Below are 19,969 nucleotides of genomic sequence, written 5' to 3'. Positions count from 1 at the left end.
GGAAGTGCAATTTTGTTATATAACAAATTTGTTATATAACAAGTATACTATATATATTATATTCATTCGTTACACACAGACTGATATATTTCAAATGTTTTTTTCTTTTAATGTTGATAAAAACTAATGAAAACCCCAAGTTCAGTATCTTAGAAAATTAGAATATTACTTAAGACCAATACTAAAAAAGGATTTTTAGAAATGTTGGCTAACTGAAAAGTATGAACATGAAAGGTATGAACATGTACAGCACTCAGTACGTAGTTGGGGCTCCTTTTGCCCAGATTACTTCACTCTAAAACGCAATACCTATTCTTACTTAGATTAGGTTTGTATGTTTTGCTTAAGTCTCACTAAAATGTTGTAACTCAAGTAATGTCAGTAATGTACATGTTTGGCCTGAGAAAGTTACCAGACTAGGTTATTTTTAGTAAAATGGATTTGAATATTTTTGTTACTGGAGTGAATGCTTCAGCTCAGCAGTGCGCATGGGCAGTAAAGTCGTGCAGGAAGCTTTCAGAACATTTATGGACTTGCACATTGGAAGAAGCAAATCTTTAACGGTGAGTTATTTGTCGTCAGTACATTTTCATGTGTTATGTATGCCTTTACTACTTGCATATATGGCTACAGGTTGATTTTTCTTATAAATGATGATGAATCAAACTCTTTGCAGGCTAATATGCTAATGTTAGCATGGGATAATGGGTCCAACATTTACTAAAACGGACATAACTTTTTCTTGAGAGTCTTTAATGTTTTTGTCCATGATAAGAGATCTGACTAATAATTATCTACCTTTAAACTGCAACCCTTCAGCATGTTTTTTTAAGCATAAACTCAGCCTGCTAACGTTCATGTAGAATTAATTTTACTCGTGGATTTCTTCAGTCAACCATTTAGGATCCAAAGAAGCATTAAATGCCGGTTGACTTGTTTATGCCGGGTGAGTAGTGAGTTGTGCTATATTCAGTAATTAATCTACTATTACAATACTATCGCTAATAAAAAACTAACCCTAGACACGAACCATGTGGAGGAATAGTCACAGCTCACTGTGACTGCATGGCTGGCTAGGTTATATTCAATTTATTTAGCTTTCTTTCTTTTTTTTTAGCATGAAAGTCCCACTGAATAAACATATTTTATGTCCTGGACTGGGCACTGAGCTAGCTGCTAACAACATTAGCACTCAGGGGACTACCAAGCTAGGGTGTAAAAATAATATATCTTACCTTACATAGGCGTTTTGACGCTGGATCAACAGAAATAAATGGGCTGCTTTTACTTCCTGCCCTCCTTCTGCATTGGGTGATGTCGGTGCTACGTCATCTGAAATCCAGCAATATGTGCCCTCTGTCCACCGCACAACTGATAAAATCGTTACAATGGTTTAATCAGTTGCTAATGTGTAGTAATGTGTTTTTCCGAGGCACCTTTAAATGCAACATTACTGTTAAGATTCTTGCACCAGCGGGTTTGCTACGGAAACATGTTGCTGTGCAGAGGTGGACTCTGGTGTTAGAATCATGGCACACAACCATTAAAAAGCAAAACCCTTTCCACAGTTTTTTTCTAAACAAACCGAGTAAGTAGAATAATGCTGTTGTTAGTGACAATGTTAGTTACTTAATGACAACATGTCACGTTAAGCTAGTTAAGAATAGGCTACTAATTTGTGTTGATGGTATTTGGGTGATTGAGACTAGAATAAACTAACTAACTTCTAGTTAGTTGTTGAAATAATGAATGAGCAACAGTCTGTGGCATTAATATAATGATCAGCTGATAGAAGGTTGGAAAATTGTTGTTCCTCCTTTAACTGTACAACCATCAACATTCTAGTTAGTCTTTGTCAGACAACAAATAATTGGAACAATTATTTTATGCCACTGATTGTGAACAAATGTGATTCAGTTTCTTCAGAATATGCTTGTGCTTACTTTTATTGTTCTCCCTACTTCTAGACCAATGATCTTGTTGCCATGAGGACTGCTGCCCTGCAATGTCTCCCAGTTTTCCTCAAGGAAAGAGTTCTACAGTGTCTCTAGTATGTATTGCTATTCTGTTTGTCATAGATTGTACACAAGAAAATCAAAACTTTCACCTCATTCTTTTTTTTAATTTGTACTTTTCTTATTATCCACAGACTTCAGATGCCATGGCAGACTTTATCCAGGTTCCTGTGGGGTTATTGACTGTTATGTTATGCTAAGTATATTACAGTATTTTGTTAAAATAAAACATTGAATCTTATGAACTTAAAATCTTTTTCGTGGTTACTTAATTTATTTAAGGCAATGGGTTTCCCAGATTCTTCTAAGTAAACTGTACTGTTAATGTAAGTTGGACTAACTTGAAGTAGTTGAGTTAAGAAGGGGATAATTTACTTGCCATTTCTAAGTTGACTCAACTTCACTAAACTAAGTTAATTTAACTTAACACAATTTAGTTAATACAACAAAGTCCTAAGTACACTGACTTTGTAAACAAACTGTAAACAAAACGTACGAATAGTAGTTAAACTTACTTATACTGAACAAAAATATAAACGCCATGTTGCCTCCTTGACATTGTTGCCATGTGGAGTTAACAACTGTAAATGAGCATTTGCTAACATTTTATTATACAAAAGTAATATTTCTCTTGATTTGTGTATAATTTTTAATCCAACTTCCTGTCAGTGAGCGTTGGTGAGTTGTTCTTTTACTCAGTGCATGGGTGGGACACGTCCACTGGGTGATCAGACAAAATGAGCACCAACTGGACAATCCTTGTTATGTGGGAGCATAACTTGCGACAGAACAGTGCATAACTGCATTGGCATGTTGGATGCAGGGACGTCCACCACATCAGTAACTGGCGGCTCAATGTCCGTTATCGGACCATAGGCTGTTTATACGAGGGGCCGTTTAGGACAAAAACTATATTTTGTCTCACACACATGACTAAAGACTCATGCATGCACACAAAATATTAAAATTGCACATGTATACTATTAAAATATCACACACACATACAATTTTTCTCTCACATTCACACACAAAAGACTAAGATTGCGCATATACACTGCTCGGGTCTCTAACGCCGCTTACTCCGGCTCTAATGCCTTACTCCAACGTTAGAGCTGGAATACGCGGCGATTGAGCTTCTCCTGCTCTAACGCTGCTTAATAAGGCACTAGAGGTGGAGTAAGCGGCGTTAGTCTGCTCTTTGTGAGTCTTCCCCACATTTTTGAACGGGTGTTGTTTCACAATCCTTTCCAGAATGTGGATATTCCGATTGCTTGTCCATTTGTTTTTCTACCACATCTTTTCCTTCCCTTCACCTCTCCATGAACATGCTTGGACACTCTGTGCTCAGCCAGCCTCTTTAGCAATGACGTTTGTGTCTTGCCCTCTTGTGCAATTTGTCAAAGGTCATCTTTTGGACGACTGGCAGATCAGATGTCATCCCCATGATTGTGTAGCCTACAGAACTGGACTGAGGCTATTTAAAAGCATTTGGGGGTGTTTTGAGTTAATTAGCTGATTTGAGTGTGTCACCAGGGGTCTTCAATACTGAACCTTTTCACAATATTCTAATTTTCTGAGATACTGAATTTGGAGTTTTCATTAGTTTTCAGTAATCATAAACATTTAAAGAAATAAACACTGGAAATATATCAGTCTGTATGTAATGAATGGATATAATATACGAATTTTACATTTTGAATGGAATTACTGACTTAAACTTTTTTATGATATTTCTTTTTTTTGACCGTCACCTGTATATCTAATGTGCAAAAACCAAAGGACGTATGCAATATAATTTTTCTACAATTTTCTTTTAAAATTGTTGTAGAAATAGTTGCACTCCTTTCTCTGTCTGAAATCAAGAAATGTATCCAAAAATATGACAGAAAAAAGCAAGCTTGAAACAGCTAAGAATGCAGCCAAACATTTTACATAGAGAGATGTTAGGAAAACTAAATCCAGACCCAAGTGCATTTCAATGTCCGCCCAACTGGAAACTAGTAAGAGCAAAGTCTGTCACTCCTATTTGAGCTCCATAAAAGCAAGACTTATTCCAGGCTTTTTCCAGTCAGGTGGAGGAGTTTGAGTCTAATGGTGTCTAAAAGTAGTAGCTTGAATACCCAATAGACTGACACCCTAACCAGAGTAATAAAAGCATTCTGCAACAAGCTCAGTCTGCCTGGAATTCAGTACAATTACAAATAATGGTTGTGACTAAAGCCATAGTTCAAAAACATAGCTAGACGACAGCTTTGTCTAATTTGCATATTTGGTCATATGTGATCTGGGCACTATAGAAATCAACACCAGCAAAGCAAAAGTGATTAAAAATACTTGAAACATTTAGAACTACAAATAAACGTTGTGAAATAATTTACTAAATTTAAATTTAATAATGTAAATACTTTGTTTGAACCTACTCTAAGTAAATGTTTTGCATGACTTTAATTTAACCAAGAGATACTTATCAGAGGCAGTGGAAGAGATAAATCGGTGACTAAGGCTTTGTGAATCAATTCCAAACTTTAGAAAACATGACAGCTTTGTGCAGTCATGATTCCATCGTGATTTGCAAGCAGAATGGAGTGGGTCTCCTCTCTGCTCTACTGCCGGCTGCTGTCAGCCAGATTGACCGCCTGCATATGCTTCAGAGGTGGGAGAGGCTGACAGCAGCTCTCACCGCTTGCTGTACACTCCCCATTCTCCATATATAAATAGGCATTCTGCTTGAAAAACGATGGAAATGACGACTGTAAGGTTTGGATGACATCAACAAAACAGTCTGCACAAATATGTTATCTTGGGTTCTGGATCTGGGACTCCAACCTGATGTCTGAGCCAAGAATATTGAAAGTCAAGTTTGACTTTATTAATATTATTTTAAAAATATATATATATTTGTTTAACGATGAAACAGATGCTTGTCCTAAGTGGATGAGCTTGGGAGGAGCTCATTATGTTTAGTATCAAAATACTTTCTGATCTATATATTGTATTTCCTCAGGCGGATCACCTGCATAATTTCATCTTCTTTCGCTTCTCTATGGGGTTTGTGGACAGCATTATTGCAAAGTGTAAGTTGAAATGTAGACTTATACACTGAACTCTGATTTATGTTAAATTAATGTTATTTGTTAAATTAAATTCTTTAAGACATGTAGCAGAAAGTGTGCTCCTCTTTTTGCAGTGCCAGGGCAGATTGTGGGAGATATTTACTCCAGGTTCCTTTTTTGTTTTTTAGATCTGCTGTGTTTTAAACTTGAGAACATTTCTTACCCAATTGGTGTTAATTTGCAGATGTGGCAACAGTGGTGGGCTATCTGGTGGTCAGCCGTCCCTTTCTCAACCTGTCCGACCCCCGGCACCTGCACAGCACACATTCTGAGCTGCTGGAGGTCAGATCGTCATATCTGCTTCATGTGTACACACACAAGTCTTAATCATCTTATTGTAGTTATAGTACAGAATGCTAGAAAACTGAAAGGTTGTCTTTAAAAGGTGGTTTGAGGTAGTTAAGACCTGATAATTCTGATTAATAAATTGTTGTGATGTGTCCTTCCATACCAATAGCACACAGATGTCCAACATACAGCAACTCCAAACTTTAAAAATCTATTCATACTTTTTGTTTACCAGGACTACTACCAGAGTGGCAGGATGCTCTTGAGAATGTCTCAGGCCCTGGGTAGGATTGTATTGGCTGGGCGAGAGATGACCCGCCTTTCTGGGTGAGTATTGTGGGATGATAGCTCATCTAAAAATTCTCCATGCAGGTATTTGAAGTTAGTTAGCTAATTAAGATGCAACACCAGGAGTTTGACATTTCACTTTTTCCCAACTTTCTAAGTTTCTGAGATGCTGAATTTTGTGGAAAAATTCCGAAAGAAAAGTCTTGAAATAGTTTTGGCATATACTGTATATACAGTATGTAACAAATCTATAGAATATGAGTTTTACTTTCTGAAATATCAAAAGTATTTCAGAAACTCTGACATTAATATTTCTGAAATACTATTTTAATATTTCAGAAGTATTATTGAATTACTGAAAATAATTCAATATTTTTTTTATTATATTCAGAAAATATTGAATATAAATATCCACGTTTTCTGAGGAATAGCTATATATAGTGGCTGTTTACCTTGAAAACAAAATATTTTTGCTGTGTGTTCCACTTAGGTTCACAGCTCGAATCACTGAACTGATGACAGTTTTAAAGGAGCTCAACACTGGCAAATATGAACGCACCATGGTTTCCTTGCAGGAGAGGGGTACACACAGAAATCTGTCATTGGCACTGGTCGTCATTTCTTCTGACCAACGATGTCTTTTCTTAACCCAGTGGTTATATTTTTACTTCCACTGTAGAAACAGAGACTGCAGAGAAAACCGTCCTGGTTCCTGGAAGTGGTCAGATCATTAACAGAGACAACATCATTAAGTAATTCTTGCTCTTAAATAGAAAGACATATTTGGTGATTCTTTTTGCCTTTCTTGGTAAACTGTCGTTTTTGTGACATTTTGCAGATTTGACCATACTCCACTGGCGACACCAAATGGAGACCTACTGATCAGAGACCTCACATTTGAGGTAGAGTATGTAAATGTGTTCATTTCAGCTCCTCAGTGGCTGAAATGAACACCAATCACAGAGTAACCACACAATCCATTGATTAAAATTGTAACTTTATTTTAAAGAAATATTGAAGGGTTTAGTGGTAAAATAAAGCAACATGATAATATCATAGCTCTAACACAGGGGTCTCAAACTCCAGTCCTCGAGGGCCGCAGTCCTGCAACTTTTAGATGTGCCTCTGCTGCACCACACCTGAACAGAATAATTAGGTCATTAAGGCTCTGGAAAACTGATCTACACAAGGAGGAGGTCATTAAGTCATTTCATTCCAGTGTTTTGTACCTGTGGCGCATCTAAAAACTGCGGCCCTCGAGGACTGGAATTTGAGACCCCTGCTCTAACAGGTCAACTTAAATAAGAAGCATTAAGGTTGACCTGATGATCCAGAGAACAGAATTGGACTCATAAAGGAGTTCTGTTTTCACACTCAGCTCCTGCTTCCTGCTCTGTTCAGATCAGATGTGTTGTCTGTTATCTGAAAGAGTGCAACGTTTCTCCTAGAAAACCCGCCCAGCATCTCTGCCTGACTGGAATTAGACAAAACATTTGATATGGCACATGTTGGAAGCATTGTAGCAACGCTTAGCTTGGTCAAGTAAAGCCTGGCAGCCGGCCAGACTTATAATACACAGATGAAAACCCTGAAGTGTGTAACATTACAAACATGATGGCGTGTGTAAAGTGTGCAGCACAAAGCATCCAGCCAGAACAGTAAGAAAGGAGAGAGGTCCAACTTTCGCAACAAAATCTAACTAACTGAAATGCTCCTGTCTGTTGGACTTGAGGTTAAGGTCTGTCTTTCTCCATCTGTAATCTCACCTGACATTAGGGTAGGGGGAGCGATCTGAAAAAGAGGCACACCTTTCATAATGAGTCACAGATAGGTTTGTCGCGATAAACAATAAATCAGTTAATTGCATGAAAAATTAAAATGAGTTTGATAATAAAATAAGGGCAATAATATTGCTTGTTTGTTTTCATTGTGTCTCTCTCTCTTTTTACCAAAGAGACTGTATGACAAAAAGCTTCACTCCGGTGCCTCGAGTTACTCCCTGCCATCTTGTTTCCTTGGTAACAGCTAAATACACAGGGTGTTAAAAGCCTCAGTTTTCCTCCACTTGGGCTGAACCCAACACACGGGCCATGGCTACATTTATAGCCATGGCTCAACATAACCGGCGTCTTACTTCTCTGCTGAAACATTATTACCTGTTAGTCATAAGCAGCTCCACTGAGCACATTAACCTGAGCTTGACAACTCAGTCTCTTGATTTTTTATTTATTTTTTCTGAGTTGTCTTTCACTTCTGCGGGTATTCTGTGTGCAGAACTTCACATAGGGTCAGTGACGTCCATGCAGAGTCTTGTAACCAAACACAAGCAGTTTGGAGGTTTTAGCCAGTTGAAACATTTTAAACTCTGGATCACATGAGAAAAAAAAACTAGAAAATTTGAAAAAACTTGCATATTGAACACCTGTTTGTTATGCGGGTCGGATGCTACTCAGATGCATTTAAGCTACTTTGTCATGTCTTAAGATGTTAAGACATGTTAAGACATGGCTTAGCATGTCTTAACATATTGCAATCATGACACAATCAGTTGTTGGCAAGAACTGTTAATCTACCTCCTTTTCTTTTGCTGCTCCTCTTTATCTCTTGTCTGACAAAAGATGTTGGGTATATGAGCCCATTATGATGGATGCCACAATTACACATCATAATTGTCCAAAAGTAAGCTCAAAAATCCTTCCAGCTGCACAGCCTCCAAACCCGAGGGAATAATTGAACAAAAGCCAGACTCAAGTTCTGGTTGGCCTTGAGTTAGAGGGTTACCACTTGCAATACTCCCAAAATGGATGAAAATAGATATTTTTTGTTTGAGAAAAAACAGTAAATAGTTTACAAAAATCATTTTCTTATGGTTAATTCTGCATTGTGTAAGAATGTGTTTTCAGAAAGCTAAGAAATTGTGTTTGTGTGTTCTGAAGGTGAGGTCCGGCACCAATGTTCTTGTTTGTGGACCTAACGGCTGTGGAAAGAGCTCCTTGTTTAGAGTGCTCGGAGAGGTGAGTGTGTTCTGTTTAGGTCTCCAGGTAACACAGATGAGCATCTTTTTGGGCTCAGGTCTCTACCTGTCAGATTTTTAAAAAGACAGCCCAGAATCGCTAAACTTCCCTTTACCCTCTGTCAGGACACTATCGTAAAATAGATTTTTAATCTCAAGGAGTTTATTACCCTGGTTAATCCTTTAAAAGGCGCTTTTCCACTAGCTCGTCTCTAACCTGTTCAGACTCAGTCTACCGCAGCTTGGTCAGCTTTCTGAGGTAGCTGCAGAAAGCTGTGTGAAACATCTGAACTACATAATGTTAACATGTGATCTGAGTTTTATTTTTCATTTGGATTAAAAAATAGTCAAGTTTATGCATTGCTGTTGGTTTACATACAGTCCTGCTCAACATTACTGGCACCCATGAAGTTTAGGTACATACAGTATAATGGAATATTTACTGAAGGAAATTCATCAAGTGAAACAACATTTTACTGCCGATAGCTTGCATTTAATGCAAAACGACAAATGATCAAAAACATTTAAAAAGATAAACATTATGAGGAAAACAAAGGAAAACATAATGTTTACCATGCCAATGGTATTGGCACCCTTAACTGCAAATCAGTTAATCACTTGTGATGAACTGCCTCCACACATGTGACATGAATTAACCAGTGAATGATCATGTTGATGCTTTAAAAGCCACCTATTATTCCATCTTCATATGTGACAACGGTAAAGACAAAGGAGCTGTCTGAGGACACCAGAAATGCTATTATTTGCAAGCACAAGACCTCCAAAGGGTATAAAGCTATCTCCAAAGACCTTGGTATCCCTGTTTCAAAGGTGCATAATGTTAAGAAGTTTTCCAGGCATGGAACAGTGAAGAAACCCCCCTGGACATGGGGGGGAAGAGAAAAATTGATGACAGAAGTCTTCGATGGTTGGTGCGAATGGTGGAAAAAAACACCACATCAAACATCTAAAGACCTAAAGACCAACCTGGACCAGTCTGGTGTAATTGTTTCAACAAGTACCACACACTAAACAAAGTGGGGCTTTACGGGCGGTGGCTAAGGAAGACCCCATTGTTAAGTACAGACATAAAAAAGAACGTGTGATCCTTGCCAAAGAGAACCTGGACAAACCTCAATCCTTCTGGGACAACATTTTATGGACAGATGAAACAAAAGTGGAGCTTTTCGGTAATTCACTCAAACGGTGTGCTTACAGACGATGCAATGAAGCCTTTAAAGAAAAGAACACCAAACCAACAGTGAAGAATGGTGGATGATCCATAATGCTTTGGGCTGGTACTGGAGGCCTTGATTAATTTCTATTAATGAATGTAAAATCAACCTTATGGTTGAAATTAGCAATGACCGAAAGGGTTAGTGAGTCATGGCTCAAAGCTGAGTCATCTCCTTATGTGGTGCTTATTTGTTCTTTTCTATTGTTTTTTTTTCATAGTTGTGGCCATTGTTTGGTGGAAACCTGACTAAGCCTGAGAGAGGAAAACTCTTCTATGTTCCCCAGGTAAAATGTTTTTAAATACACTTTTTCTAGTGTAGATCATCATTGATGCAACTTGTGAAGAGTAAGCATGTAGAAACATGACTCAAGACAGGAAGAAAAATGTGTATTTTTCTATTTGACTCCTGAAAAAGTCAAGAAATGTGCTTAGTATTACCCTTAATTTTTATGGGGTCATAAAAATATACTACAATCAATCATTCAATCAATCAAATTTTATTGGTATAGCACATTTCAGCAGCAAGGCATTTCAAAGTGCTTTACATCATATCAAACACAGAAACACAATGCAACATAGAATCAACAATCAAAACACGACATTAAGTAAAGTTCCACCAATAAATTTGTAATTGATTACATTTCAAATACAATCCTAAACAGGTGGGTTTTTAGTCTAGATTTAAAAGAAGTCAGTGTTTCAGCTGTTTTACAGTTTTCTGGAAGTTTGCTCCAAATTTGTGGTGCATAGATGCTGAAAGCTGCTTCTCCTCGTTTGGTTCTGGTTCTGGGGATGCAGAGCAGACCAGAACTGGAAGACCTGAAAGGTCTGGAAGGTTGATACAACAACAGCAGATCTTTAATGTTTTGTGGTGCTAAGCCATTCAGTGATTGTAAACTAACACCAGTATTTTAAAGTCTATCCTCTGAGCTACAGGGAGCCAGTGTAGGGACTTTAAAACTTGTGATGTGCTCTATCTTCCTGGTTTTAGTGCGAACGCGAGCAGCAGCATTCTGGATCAGCTGCAGCTGTTTGATTGATTTGTTGGACAGACCTGTGAAGACGTTGTTGCAATAATCAATACGACTGAAGATGAACGCATGGATGAGTTTCTCTAGATCTGGCTGAGACATTAGTCCTTTAATCCTGGAAATGTTCTTCAGGTGATAGAAGGCCGACTTTGTAACTGTCTTTATGTGGCTCTGAAGGTTCAGGTCAGAGTCCATCACTACTCCCAGGTTTCGGGCTGATCGCTGGTTTTCAGTTGTAATAACTGAAGCTGTGCATTGACTCTAGATCGTTCCTCTTTAGGTCCAAAAATAATAACTTCAGTTTTGTTTCTGTTCAGCTGGAGAAAGTTTTGGCACATCCACACATTTATCTGTTCTAAGCATCTGTTCAGTGATTGGATGGGTTCAGAGTCACCTGGTGACATCGTAATGTAGAGCTGTGTATCATCTGCATAGTTATGGTAGCTAATATCATTTCCTGTTATAACCTGAGCTAGTGGGAGCATATAAATATTGAATAAGAGGGGTCCTAGGATTGAACCTTGGGGTACCCCACATGTGACCTCTGACCTCTTTGATGAGAAGTTTCCAATTGAAACAAAGAAATCCCTGTTCTTTATGTAAGATTCAAACCAGTTTAGCACTGGACCAGAGAGTCTGACCCAACTCTCCAGTCGATTCAGTAATATGTCATGGTCAACAGTGTCAAAAGCTGCACTGAGGTCCAGCAGAACCAGCACTGTGGTTCTCCCACAGTCCGTATTTATATGGATGTCATTGAACACTTTGACTAGGCCAGTCTCTGTGCTGTGGTGAGCACGAAAACCAGACTGGAAGGAGTCAAAGAGGTTGGTTATAGTTAGGAAACTATTTAATTGTTTACACACAGCTTTTTCAATAACTTTGCTGATGAATGGGAGGTTGGAGATCGGCCTGTAATTCTGCAGTAGTGATTTGTCCAGATTGTTCTTTTTTATCAGTGGTTTGATTACTGCTGTTTTCAAAGCCTGGGGGAAAACGCCTGATGAGAGCGATGAGTTTACTATTTGGATCAGATCAGCAGCAATAACAGGCAGGACTTTCTTAAAGAAATGTGTGGGTAAAACATCCAGACAGCAGGAACTGGAGCTTAGTTGACTTATAATTTCCTCTAGGGTTTTATAATTAAGTAGTTGAAATTGGGTCATTTTTCCTGTATTTGTTTTGTTTGGACACAGCATTGGTACTGGCTTTATAGTGGATGTACAGATTAATCCTCTGATTTTTTTAAAATTTTCTCTGAAAAGAAACTGGAAAACTGGTTGCAGGCGGCAATACATTGGAATTCAGGCGGTAACGTCACAAGAGGGTTTGTGATTCTGTCAACTGTTGCAAATAAAGCTCGAGCATTGTTAATGTTTTTGTTTATGACATCTGCAAAGAAAGCCTCTCTTGCATGTTTTAGTGTTAAATGATAGTTACGTAGTCTTTCTTTATAGATGTCATAGTGAACGTGGAGTTGAGTTTTACGCCATTTTCGTTCTGCCCTACAGCAGAGTTGTCTTGCAGATCTAACTGTTTGTGTATTTCTCCATGGAGATTTCTTCCTACCAGACACAACCTTCATTTTAATTGGGGCAATGGAATCAATAATATCTGAAACTTTAGACTGAAATATTACAGTATTATACTACAGTATATTGCGGTTTTCTAATTCTACCACACTACACTGTAAAACATTTGAAGATGGCTTAGCTTGAAAATGAAAGTCCAGCTGTTGCCTTGAAAATGCAATTTAAGTCAACAAGGCTAAAATTGTTGACTTGTTGAATTGAGAAACTCCCAATTCTCCTGTTTGTTTATTTTAAATAGGGTTGTTTTTACACTAGGAACAGTGATAGAAAAGATGGATTAAGCTAGATATACAGTAGATGCACTGAACTTGGCCACTCCTGTCCCTACCTCACAAGTTATTTTCAAATTATGATGTCAGATCATCATAATTTTTGTAACTTTTAGCATTTATTAAGACAAAAACTTGATGGGTGGCTGGTGGACTGCTCTACCGTACCACCAGGCTTAGCAGGTTTTCTGTGGAAAACTCTGGTATTGGTTTTAATTCAGAGATTAAAGTTTAAGTTAATTTAACAAGAGACAAGTTGTCTAAACTTTAAGTTCATTAATCTTGAATTGTGAATTTTAACTTTAAATTTAAATTTTAATGCTGCAATTTAAACCAAATAATTATTTCACAATATCTGAGAAAAACTGCCCTCACCTAGTTAAAGAGCACACATTTCTCTATTATTTTACTGACATTATCAAGACTTATTATACTTTAGAATAATTGTATTTCTTGTTTCAAATTGCATGAACAAAATTTCTGATGTGATTAATTTTATTTAAACATGATAATGAATTGTGCTCAAAAACATTTAGTGTGAACAGGACATTATCCTCAAACTTGGCAAACTGAGAATTGCATTAAAATGAACATTTCCCTTAACACACAACAGTCAGTTCAATGTAACACAGTTCCATCTCACTCATGGTGAAACACAGGATAAAAAAAACATGTCACTAAGTACTATTTCCAATGCTCTGGGGAATAGTCCCCACTCTCACGTTGCCTGCCCCTCCTACTGGTCCATCTTTAGAAGTCAGGTGAAGAGGCAGCTGGAGAGACTGAACCGGAACAAGGCTGCAGGTCCAGATGGTGTCAGCACCAGGGTTCTGAGGCTTGTTCAAAGCAGCTCTGTGGGATTCTATAGCACCTCTTCAACCTTAGGTTGACTCAAGGGAAGATGTTGTTGTGGAAGTCATCCTACATGGTTCTGGTACCGAAAACTCGTCCTTCAGTCAACAACAACCATAGACCTGTCGCCCTGACACCCCATTTATTGAAGTTCCTGGAGAGAACCCCATGTTTGTCTGCATGGGGTCCAGACAAACACATGTCAGGACCCCTTGCAGTTTGCTCATCACAGTGGAGTTTGAAGCACAAACTATATGTACTGTGGTTCTGGTTCTTGTTGTCAAAACACAGTCAATGTAAAATGTTGTTCTTGGAGAGCATGTTTCTGGGTTTACATCTTTAGTTCATGGAACTGTGGAGTCACTCCAGCTTTTCTTGTGAGAATGAGGAAAGCATGTCTCCGTAAACTAAAACACGTTCATCGTATTTAACTAAATACCATGTTTCTGTCAATGGTTGTCAATTCTCCCAAACAGGTCATATCTGTGTAGCCTGTCTCTGAGTGTATTCAGACTTTCACGACAGCAACTAGATCCTTGGGTTGTTGGATACTTTTAGCAGGAAGCTATCTGACATTCAACTTCAGAAATTTTTGATAACTGAAAGAGACAATGATATCTGAAATTACACTGCAGCTGAAGCCAACTGAATTGAGATGGAAGTTTTCATTTGAGTTGATCGACTTTTTTACAGAGACCCTATATGACTCTTGGCTCCCTGAGGGATCAAGTTATTTATCCAGACACTGTTGAAGAGCAACGCAGGAAGGGCATCTCTGATCAGGTAGGTCACACGACACTCCTTCACACACTTTCACTGTCATTGCCTGTGTCCTTAAAGAACAGCATGATCTGTCTTTCTCTGGCCAGGTGTTGAAGGATTATCTTGACAACGTTCAGCTTGGTCACATTCTGGGCAGGGAGGGCAGCTGGGATGTAGTCCAGGATTGGATGGATGTTCTCAGTGGAGGGGAAAAGCAGAGAATGGCTGTAAGGACCTAGCATGCTGAAACACCTTTCTCCCTGGTTTATGAAATTATTTTAATTATAATTATTATTATTTTTTATTTTTTTCATTTGCTGAATGTGAAGATGGCCAGACTGTTCTACCACAAGCCCCAGTTTGCTATTCTGGATGAGTGTACCAGTGCAGTGAGTGTGGATGTGGAGGACTATATCTACAGCCACTGCAGAACGGTAGGGCACCACAGATGTGGATGACACCCAATGAAGGTGAAGTCAGTTGTTGAGGCATCTGAATGCAGACATGGATCATTCCGAATTGATTAATCAGACATTAAAAATCATTAATCATAATGTTAATTTATAACCTAAAATTTGAAGAACACCACAGGTGGAACTCATAAATGTTCAAGTGCAGCACCTGGACAGTTCATGGTAGGCACTTGTGCATGACTTGTCATGAGTAAGAAATACAAGCTGGATTGTCTGTTCTAAATGATGACTTGGACAAAAGTCACTACATATGAGGGATATGTAAAAGTTATGCTAAAACAATTTAAATCACAGGCCATCTAATGTCCATCATAATTCTGGACATTATGATGGCCTTTCTGGACTAATGTCACTTTACTACAGAGCCTTTTACTACTGGAGTACCAGTTTCAGAGCTGATACTCCAGTTTTGTCCCACAGACAAACTGTTTTATCTTGTGATATACTGGCAGCCAGTCTGTGGTGTACGCTGCTTTCACTAAACGGCTGATCATTTAGATGTTAAAATAACAGAGTATCATTGCTATTAAATTAGCAGGAGATAAGGAGTCTGTCCCCATATGAAAATCATCATGAATTATTTTTATTTCAACTTAATGAATAATAAAATATTTTTCGACTGGGTCTAAAGTTTGGTTCTAAAATACTAATCCAATTGTTTTCATTAAAAAAATTAGATTTTTTTCAGAGTAAATAAGATATATTTGCATATGACCAAACAAGACTTGGATTTCCTTAAAACTGATGCCGGAACATATGAGTTGCAGTCTAGAATTAACTTTATAATCAAATTAAACCTGGACAATAAACTGCAAGCATATCATCATGATCAGTGTATACCTTTTTCACATTTCAAAGGGCAGTTTGGAATGCAATGACTGCAGGCTAATATATTCCAAATGTTGTATTTTGCATACAAATATACAGTGAGCACGGAAAGAATTCAGACCCCTTTAAATTTTTCACTCTTTGTTTCATTGCAACCATTTGCTAAAGACAAAAAAAGTTCATATTATTTCTCATGAATGTACACTCTGCATCCCATCTTCACAGAAAAAACAAATATGTAGAATTTTTTACAAATTTATTAAAAAAGAAAAACTGAAACATCACATGGTCATAAGTATTCAGACCTCTTGCTCAGTATTGAGTAGAAGCACCCTATTGAGCTAGTACAGCCATGAGTCTTCCTAGGAATGATGCAACAAGGAGGAGGACAGCTGATCTCCCAATGAATAACTCTGAATAACCCTTCCATACCGACTGCGGAGTCTTGGCAGCAGAACACTGGACACAAATCGTCGCATCAGTTTAGATTCAATCAAAACATTCTAATACTGTAAATCAAGCCTGACAAAACAAGCTTGAGACATTTTCTCAAGATGATGACAGAATGGCATTATAACAAATTGGCTTGCTTTAAAGATTCTGAAAACTGTCCTGCCCATTAGCCCACATGGCTCTTGAGCTTTGGCTTGTGTGGCCTATGCACTCTGGTGGAGTTTTCACCAGATGCTTATAAGAAGTAAATCAGATGAAGAATCAACAGCATTAAATGCCAAGTTTTAACGAGTCTTCTTTACATGTTCTGTTTGACCCACAGGTGGGCATTACATTGTTTACAGTGTCCCACAGAAAGTCCCTATGGAAACACCATGAGGTAATCACAGAAGCTGTTCAACACTTCCGTAGATAATTGTTCAGACCTTTTGTGCATCATGATCTTCTACACCAGGGGTCACCAACCTTTTTGAGACTGGGAGCTACTTCACGGGTACAGAGTAACACGAAGGGCTACTTGTTTGATACAGACATAAATTTTCTTGGCTCAGTCATTATAATAAGAGTATATAGACACATACATATGATTGCATGCTGCCTGATCATATTAATGTTAGGGACTACTGACAATAGTTAACAGTAATAATTTACCATGCAGCTATGGTTAATTGCTATTATGTGATCAGAAATTCTTAGTTCAGAGTTTTCAGTTTGATTCCCTTTTGGAGCTTTTCTGTGTGATTCTAAATTGCCCACAAGTGACTGAAGAGTCTGGATTGGTGCAGCTGCAGCTGTACAGATCTTCCGTTAAATAAAAAAAAGAAACGTTATTGTATTTTTTTACTATTAACAAAATTGTGGAGAGAAGAAAAAGTTATTTTGTGCCAAAACATCTTGTATGTAGCGCACATCAGTGTGAGTCTGTGGGGGTCAAAGGGCACGCCAAAGCTTAAATCTGATTGGTCAGTTTGCTTTTTCTGTGAGCTAAAAATGATGAGTGGAGTTTGAATCTCCCATAGTTCTAAGATCCCGCCTGAGCTTTTTTACAGTGTGCAGTTCTGGCGAGTCGCCGGTTTATTAGCTTTTTTTGTGGTTTCACAAACTTAAACACTGACGGGTCACCAGCTGGCTGACACCAGCAGATGTTGGAAAAAAAACTGTCCGACAGATTGGAAGGTACGTACAAAAGTATCACTGCACCTGACCTGCAAGAGCACAACCACCTCTCCAACGCGCATCATGTGGCGTCGCACAAAAGCCGCACAAACCTAAACCACTAAAGCAGCACAGCCTTTTTTTCGTTTTACACAAACGATGCTAAATAATAAAGACATGGAAGCGAAGCCGACCCGTGTGATCCACGGAAAGAGGAGGATGTTGATTCCCAGGTTCAGGTGGTGTCAGACGTCTAAAGGAGCAGAAGGTGAAGCAACAATGTTTGCTTAATTTCTACTCTTTTGGGGAACGTTTCGACTAGATTAAATTGTTTAACTCGCAGTCTTAGCGCGACGCTCAGGAAGAGCAGCAGATGTCAGCCGACAGGTGACCATCAGCTCTCCAGTTCGGGAAACATCAAAGAAGCTCAGAAACCGACGACCCGCCAGAACAGACACTGTAAAAAGCTCCGCCGGGAGCTCTTAGAACTACGGGAGGCTCAAACTCCTGTCATTCATTTTTATCTTACAGAAAAAGCGCCAAGCCGCAAAATAAACAAAAGCAAACTGACCAATCAGATTTAAGCTTTGGCGTGCCCTTCCCCTCCCCCCACAGACTCAGACGTTCGCTACGTACAAGATGTTTTGACACATAAGATCTTTTTTTTTTTCTCCACAATTTTATTAATTGTAAAGAGGGTTCGATAATAAAACTTTCAGAAATTATTATTTTCTTTTTTTACTTCAAGGAAAATCTTAAGGTAGGCAGAGTGGGTGCAGCCGTACAGCTGCAGGCGCTGCTGCCCTCCAATAATATCCTGCAGGCGTCTGCACATAGTTCTGAACTTTAACCATAGAAAAAAAATTTATGCATAAAGCAATTAATTTTAACATTTTTTTGTAATTTGCTTTTTAAAAAATTCAAATATAAACAAATGTTATTAATTCAATGTAAAAACATTAAATTAAATTAAATAATTTCGTTGGCAGAATGACAATGGCTATTTTTAGAACTTGCTCTGCGGGCGACTGACAAGGTCCCCTCGGGCGACCGGGTCCCCGCGGGCACCGTGTTGGTGACCCCTGTTCTACACCATAGATGATCATTATATGCTGAAATGTTCTATGTTAAACTTTGATCAAACATTGTGTGTTGTTTCCTCTGTCTATACTGTCTGACCCACAAGGTTCTTGAATGAATGTTGAACCAGACACAGTTCATTCCAATTAATCTTCTACTGTATTGTTCTCTTTATGAAGTACTATCTCCACATGGACGGCAGAGGGAACTACGAGTTCAAGCCCATCACAGAAGAAACTGTAGAGTTTGGCTCCTAAATGCTAGGTGACCGAGCCCACACTGTTCTCTTAGAAACAGTCCATTAACTTGGTTCTTTAAAGATATAATTCACAGCTATAGCTAGAAAATAATATGTAAGATGTTTTTTTTTTGCTATTTAACATAAATTTTGTTTGGGTTAATCTTTGTTATTCTGGAAAATGTTAATTTTTTACGTAAGAGATTTTTGAAGGATGATGGAGTGTGTGGGTATTAGCATTTATGCTGAACTTTGACTGTGTGTGCACCAGATCACACCTCACTGCAGTGACAGGTTTAAAAAGACTGCGTTCTTTGAGAAAAGATCAAGTATTTGTCCAAATGTATGATAGATTCTCCAGGTCTCCTGTCATACTATAAGAACTGAGGCTGTTTTGGTGTGAACCTGTTAATGACTCTTGATTTCACTGTAAGCATTGATCACTGTTTCTTTCCTGATTTATTGATGCTCATCTTTCCTGTCTCATTTCAAATTCTCTGAATCATAGACTTCCAGTAAGTATCCAGGCCAGGTTTTAGTACTGAACATAGCTTCAGTTAATGATCATAACTTGGTACCATTTTGGTTGCTGAAGTCTAAACACCCAATCAGGAAACAGCAAATCTGCAAAATGTCTTCTTATTTTTAAACTGGCTTCTTTCCTGGTTCGTAAAGCAGTTTTTAGATGTTTCAATATTTCTCTGGTGGTGAGATAAAACAAAAGTCAAACTAATTTTACTTGATCTTTATAACTGGTGACTAGGTACACTTATGACACTATATGATTATAGACACCCACAATAAATGTTTTTTTCACTCTAATGTACTTTATAAAAAACCTTATTTTGGAATAAAGAGGCCTTAACTGTACTGTTGGTTTTATATGAATAATAATTATGTCATAATCTCATTTTGCATTTAAAATGTATAAAACTTTAGGAACCAAATCTTCAATGCCCCTTCTTCTTTTCTTTACACATTCACATTTTTTTGTGCTGCAGACAAACACAGTTAATGAGACCAGACCAGTTCAGACCACCAGACTTAAAGTTCTGATTTAACTCAGAGAGGTTAAATGATGTGCTTAATGTTACTTATAATTAATTGTTTTGGTGTTTTTTGTTTTCCTTTTCAAAACATTTGACACTAAGGTGTAAAGGATCATCCCAATAAATTAGAATGTTATGAAAAATACATACAGTATGTTGAAGTTAAGTCAAGAACTGAACTGAATACTGTAAAAATAAATTGGACCGCAGCATAAAACATGCACTATTAAATA

At 38.0% G+C, this 19,969-nt stretch overlaps 1 protein-coding gene and 1 long non-coding RNA gene across 2 annotated transcripts in view; both read left to right on the top strand.

The window, feature by feature from the left end:
* The window catches only part of abcd3a (ATP-binding cassette, sub-family D (ALD), member 3a), a 32,197-nt gene extending 12,563 nt beyond the window's left edge, over nucleotides 1-19,634 (top strand). The window contains exons 11-23 of the mRNA XM_032552164.1: nucleotides 5,020-5,089; nucleotides 5,313-5,410; nucleotides 5,652-5,743; nucleotides 6,195-6,286; nucleotides 6,384-6,456; nucleotides 6,543-6,606; nucleotides 8,641-8,718; nucleotides 10,173-10,238; nucleotides 14,392-14,481; nucleotides 14,568-14,687; nucleotides 14,790-14,894; nucleotides 16,537-16,593; nucleotides 18,629-19,634. Coding sequence (XP_032408055.1) covers nucleotides 5,020-5,089; nucleotides 5,313-5,410; nucleotides 5,652-5,743; nucleotides 6,195-6,286; nucleotides 6,384-6,456; nucleotides 6,543-6,606; nucleotides 8,641-8,718; nucleotides 10,173-10,238; nucleotides 14,392-14,481; nucleotides 14,568-14,687; nucleotides 14,790-14,894; nucleotides 16,537-16,593; nucleotides 18,629-18,706 — 1,083 coding nt within the window. The 3' untranslated portion in view covers nucleotides 18,707-19,634. The remainder of the gene's footprint in view (nucleotides 1-5,019; nucleotides 5,090-5,312; nucleotides 5,411-5,651; nucleotides 5,744-6,194; nucleotides 6,287-6,383; nucleotides 6,457-6,542; nucleotides 6,607-8,640; nucleotides 8,719-10,172; nucleotides 10,239-14,391; nucleotides 14,482-14,567; nucleotides 14,688-14,789; nucleotides 14,895-16,536; nucleotides 16,594-18,628) is intronic.
* LOC116712301 (uncharacterized) lies at nucleotides 111-5,013 on the top strand. The gene is made up of 3 exons (XR_004337495.1): nucleotides 111-946; nucleotides 1,968-2,050; nucleotides 2,150-5,013. It is a non-coding gene; the product is annotated as an uncharacterized LOC116712301 (long non-coding RNA).
* Nucleotides 19,635-19,969: the final 335 nt, after the last annotated feature.

The sequence above is a fragment of the Xiphophorus hellerii genome, chromosome 21 (assembly GCF_003331165.1).
Source record: "Xiphophorus hellerii strain 12219 chromosome 21, Xiphophorus_hellerii-4.1, whole genome shotgun sequence".
NCBI lineage: Eukaryota > Metazoa > Chordata > Actinopteri > Cyprinodontiformes > Poeciliidae > Xiphophorus > Xiphophorus hellerii.
The sequence above is the reverse complement of the archived record's forward strand: the minus strand, read 5'-3'. Positions and strand labels throughout refer to the sequence as shown.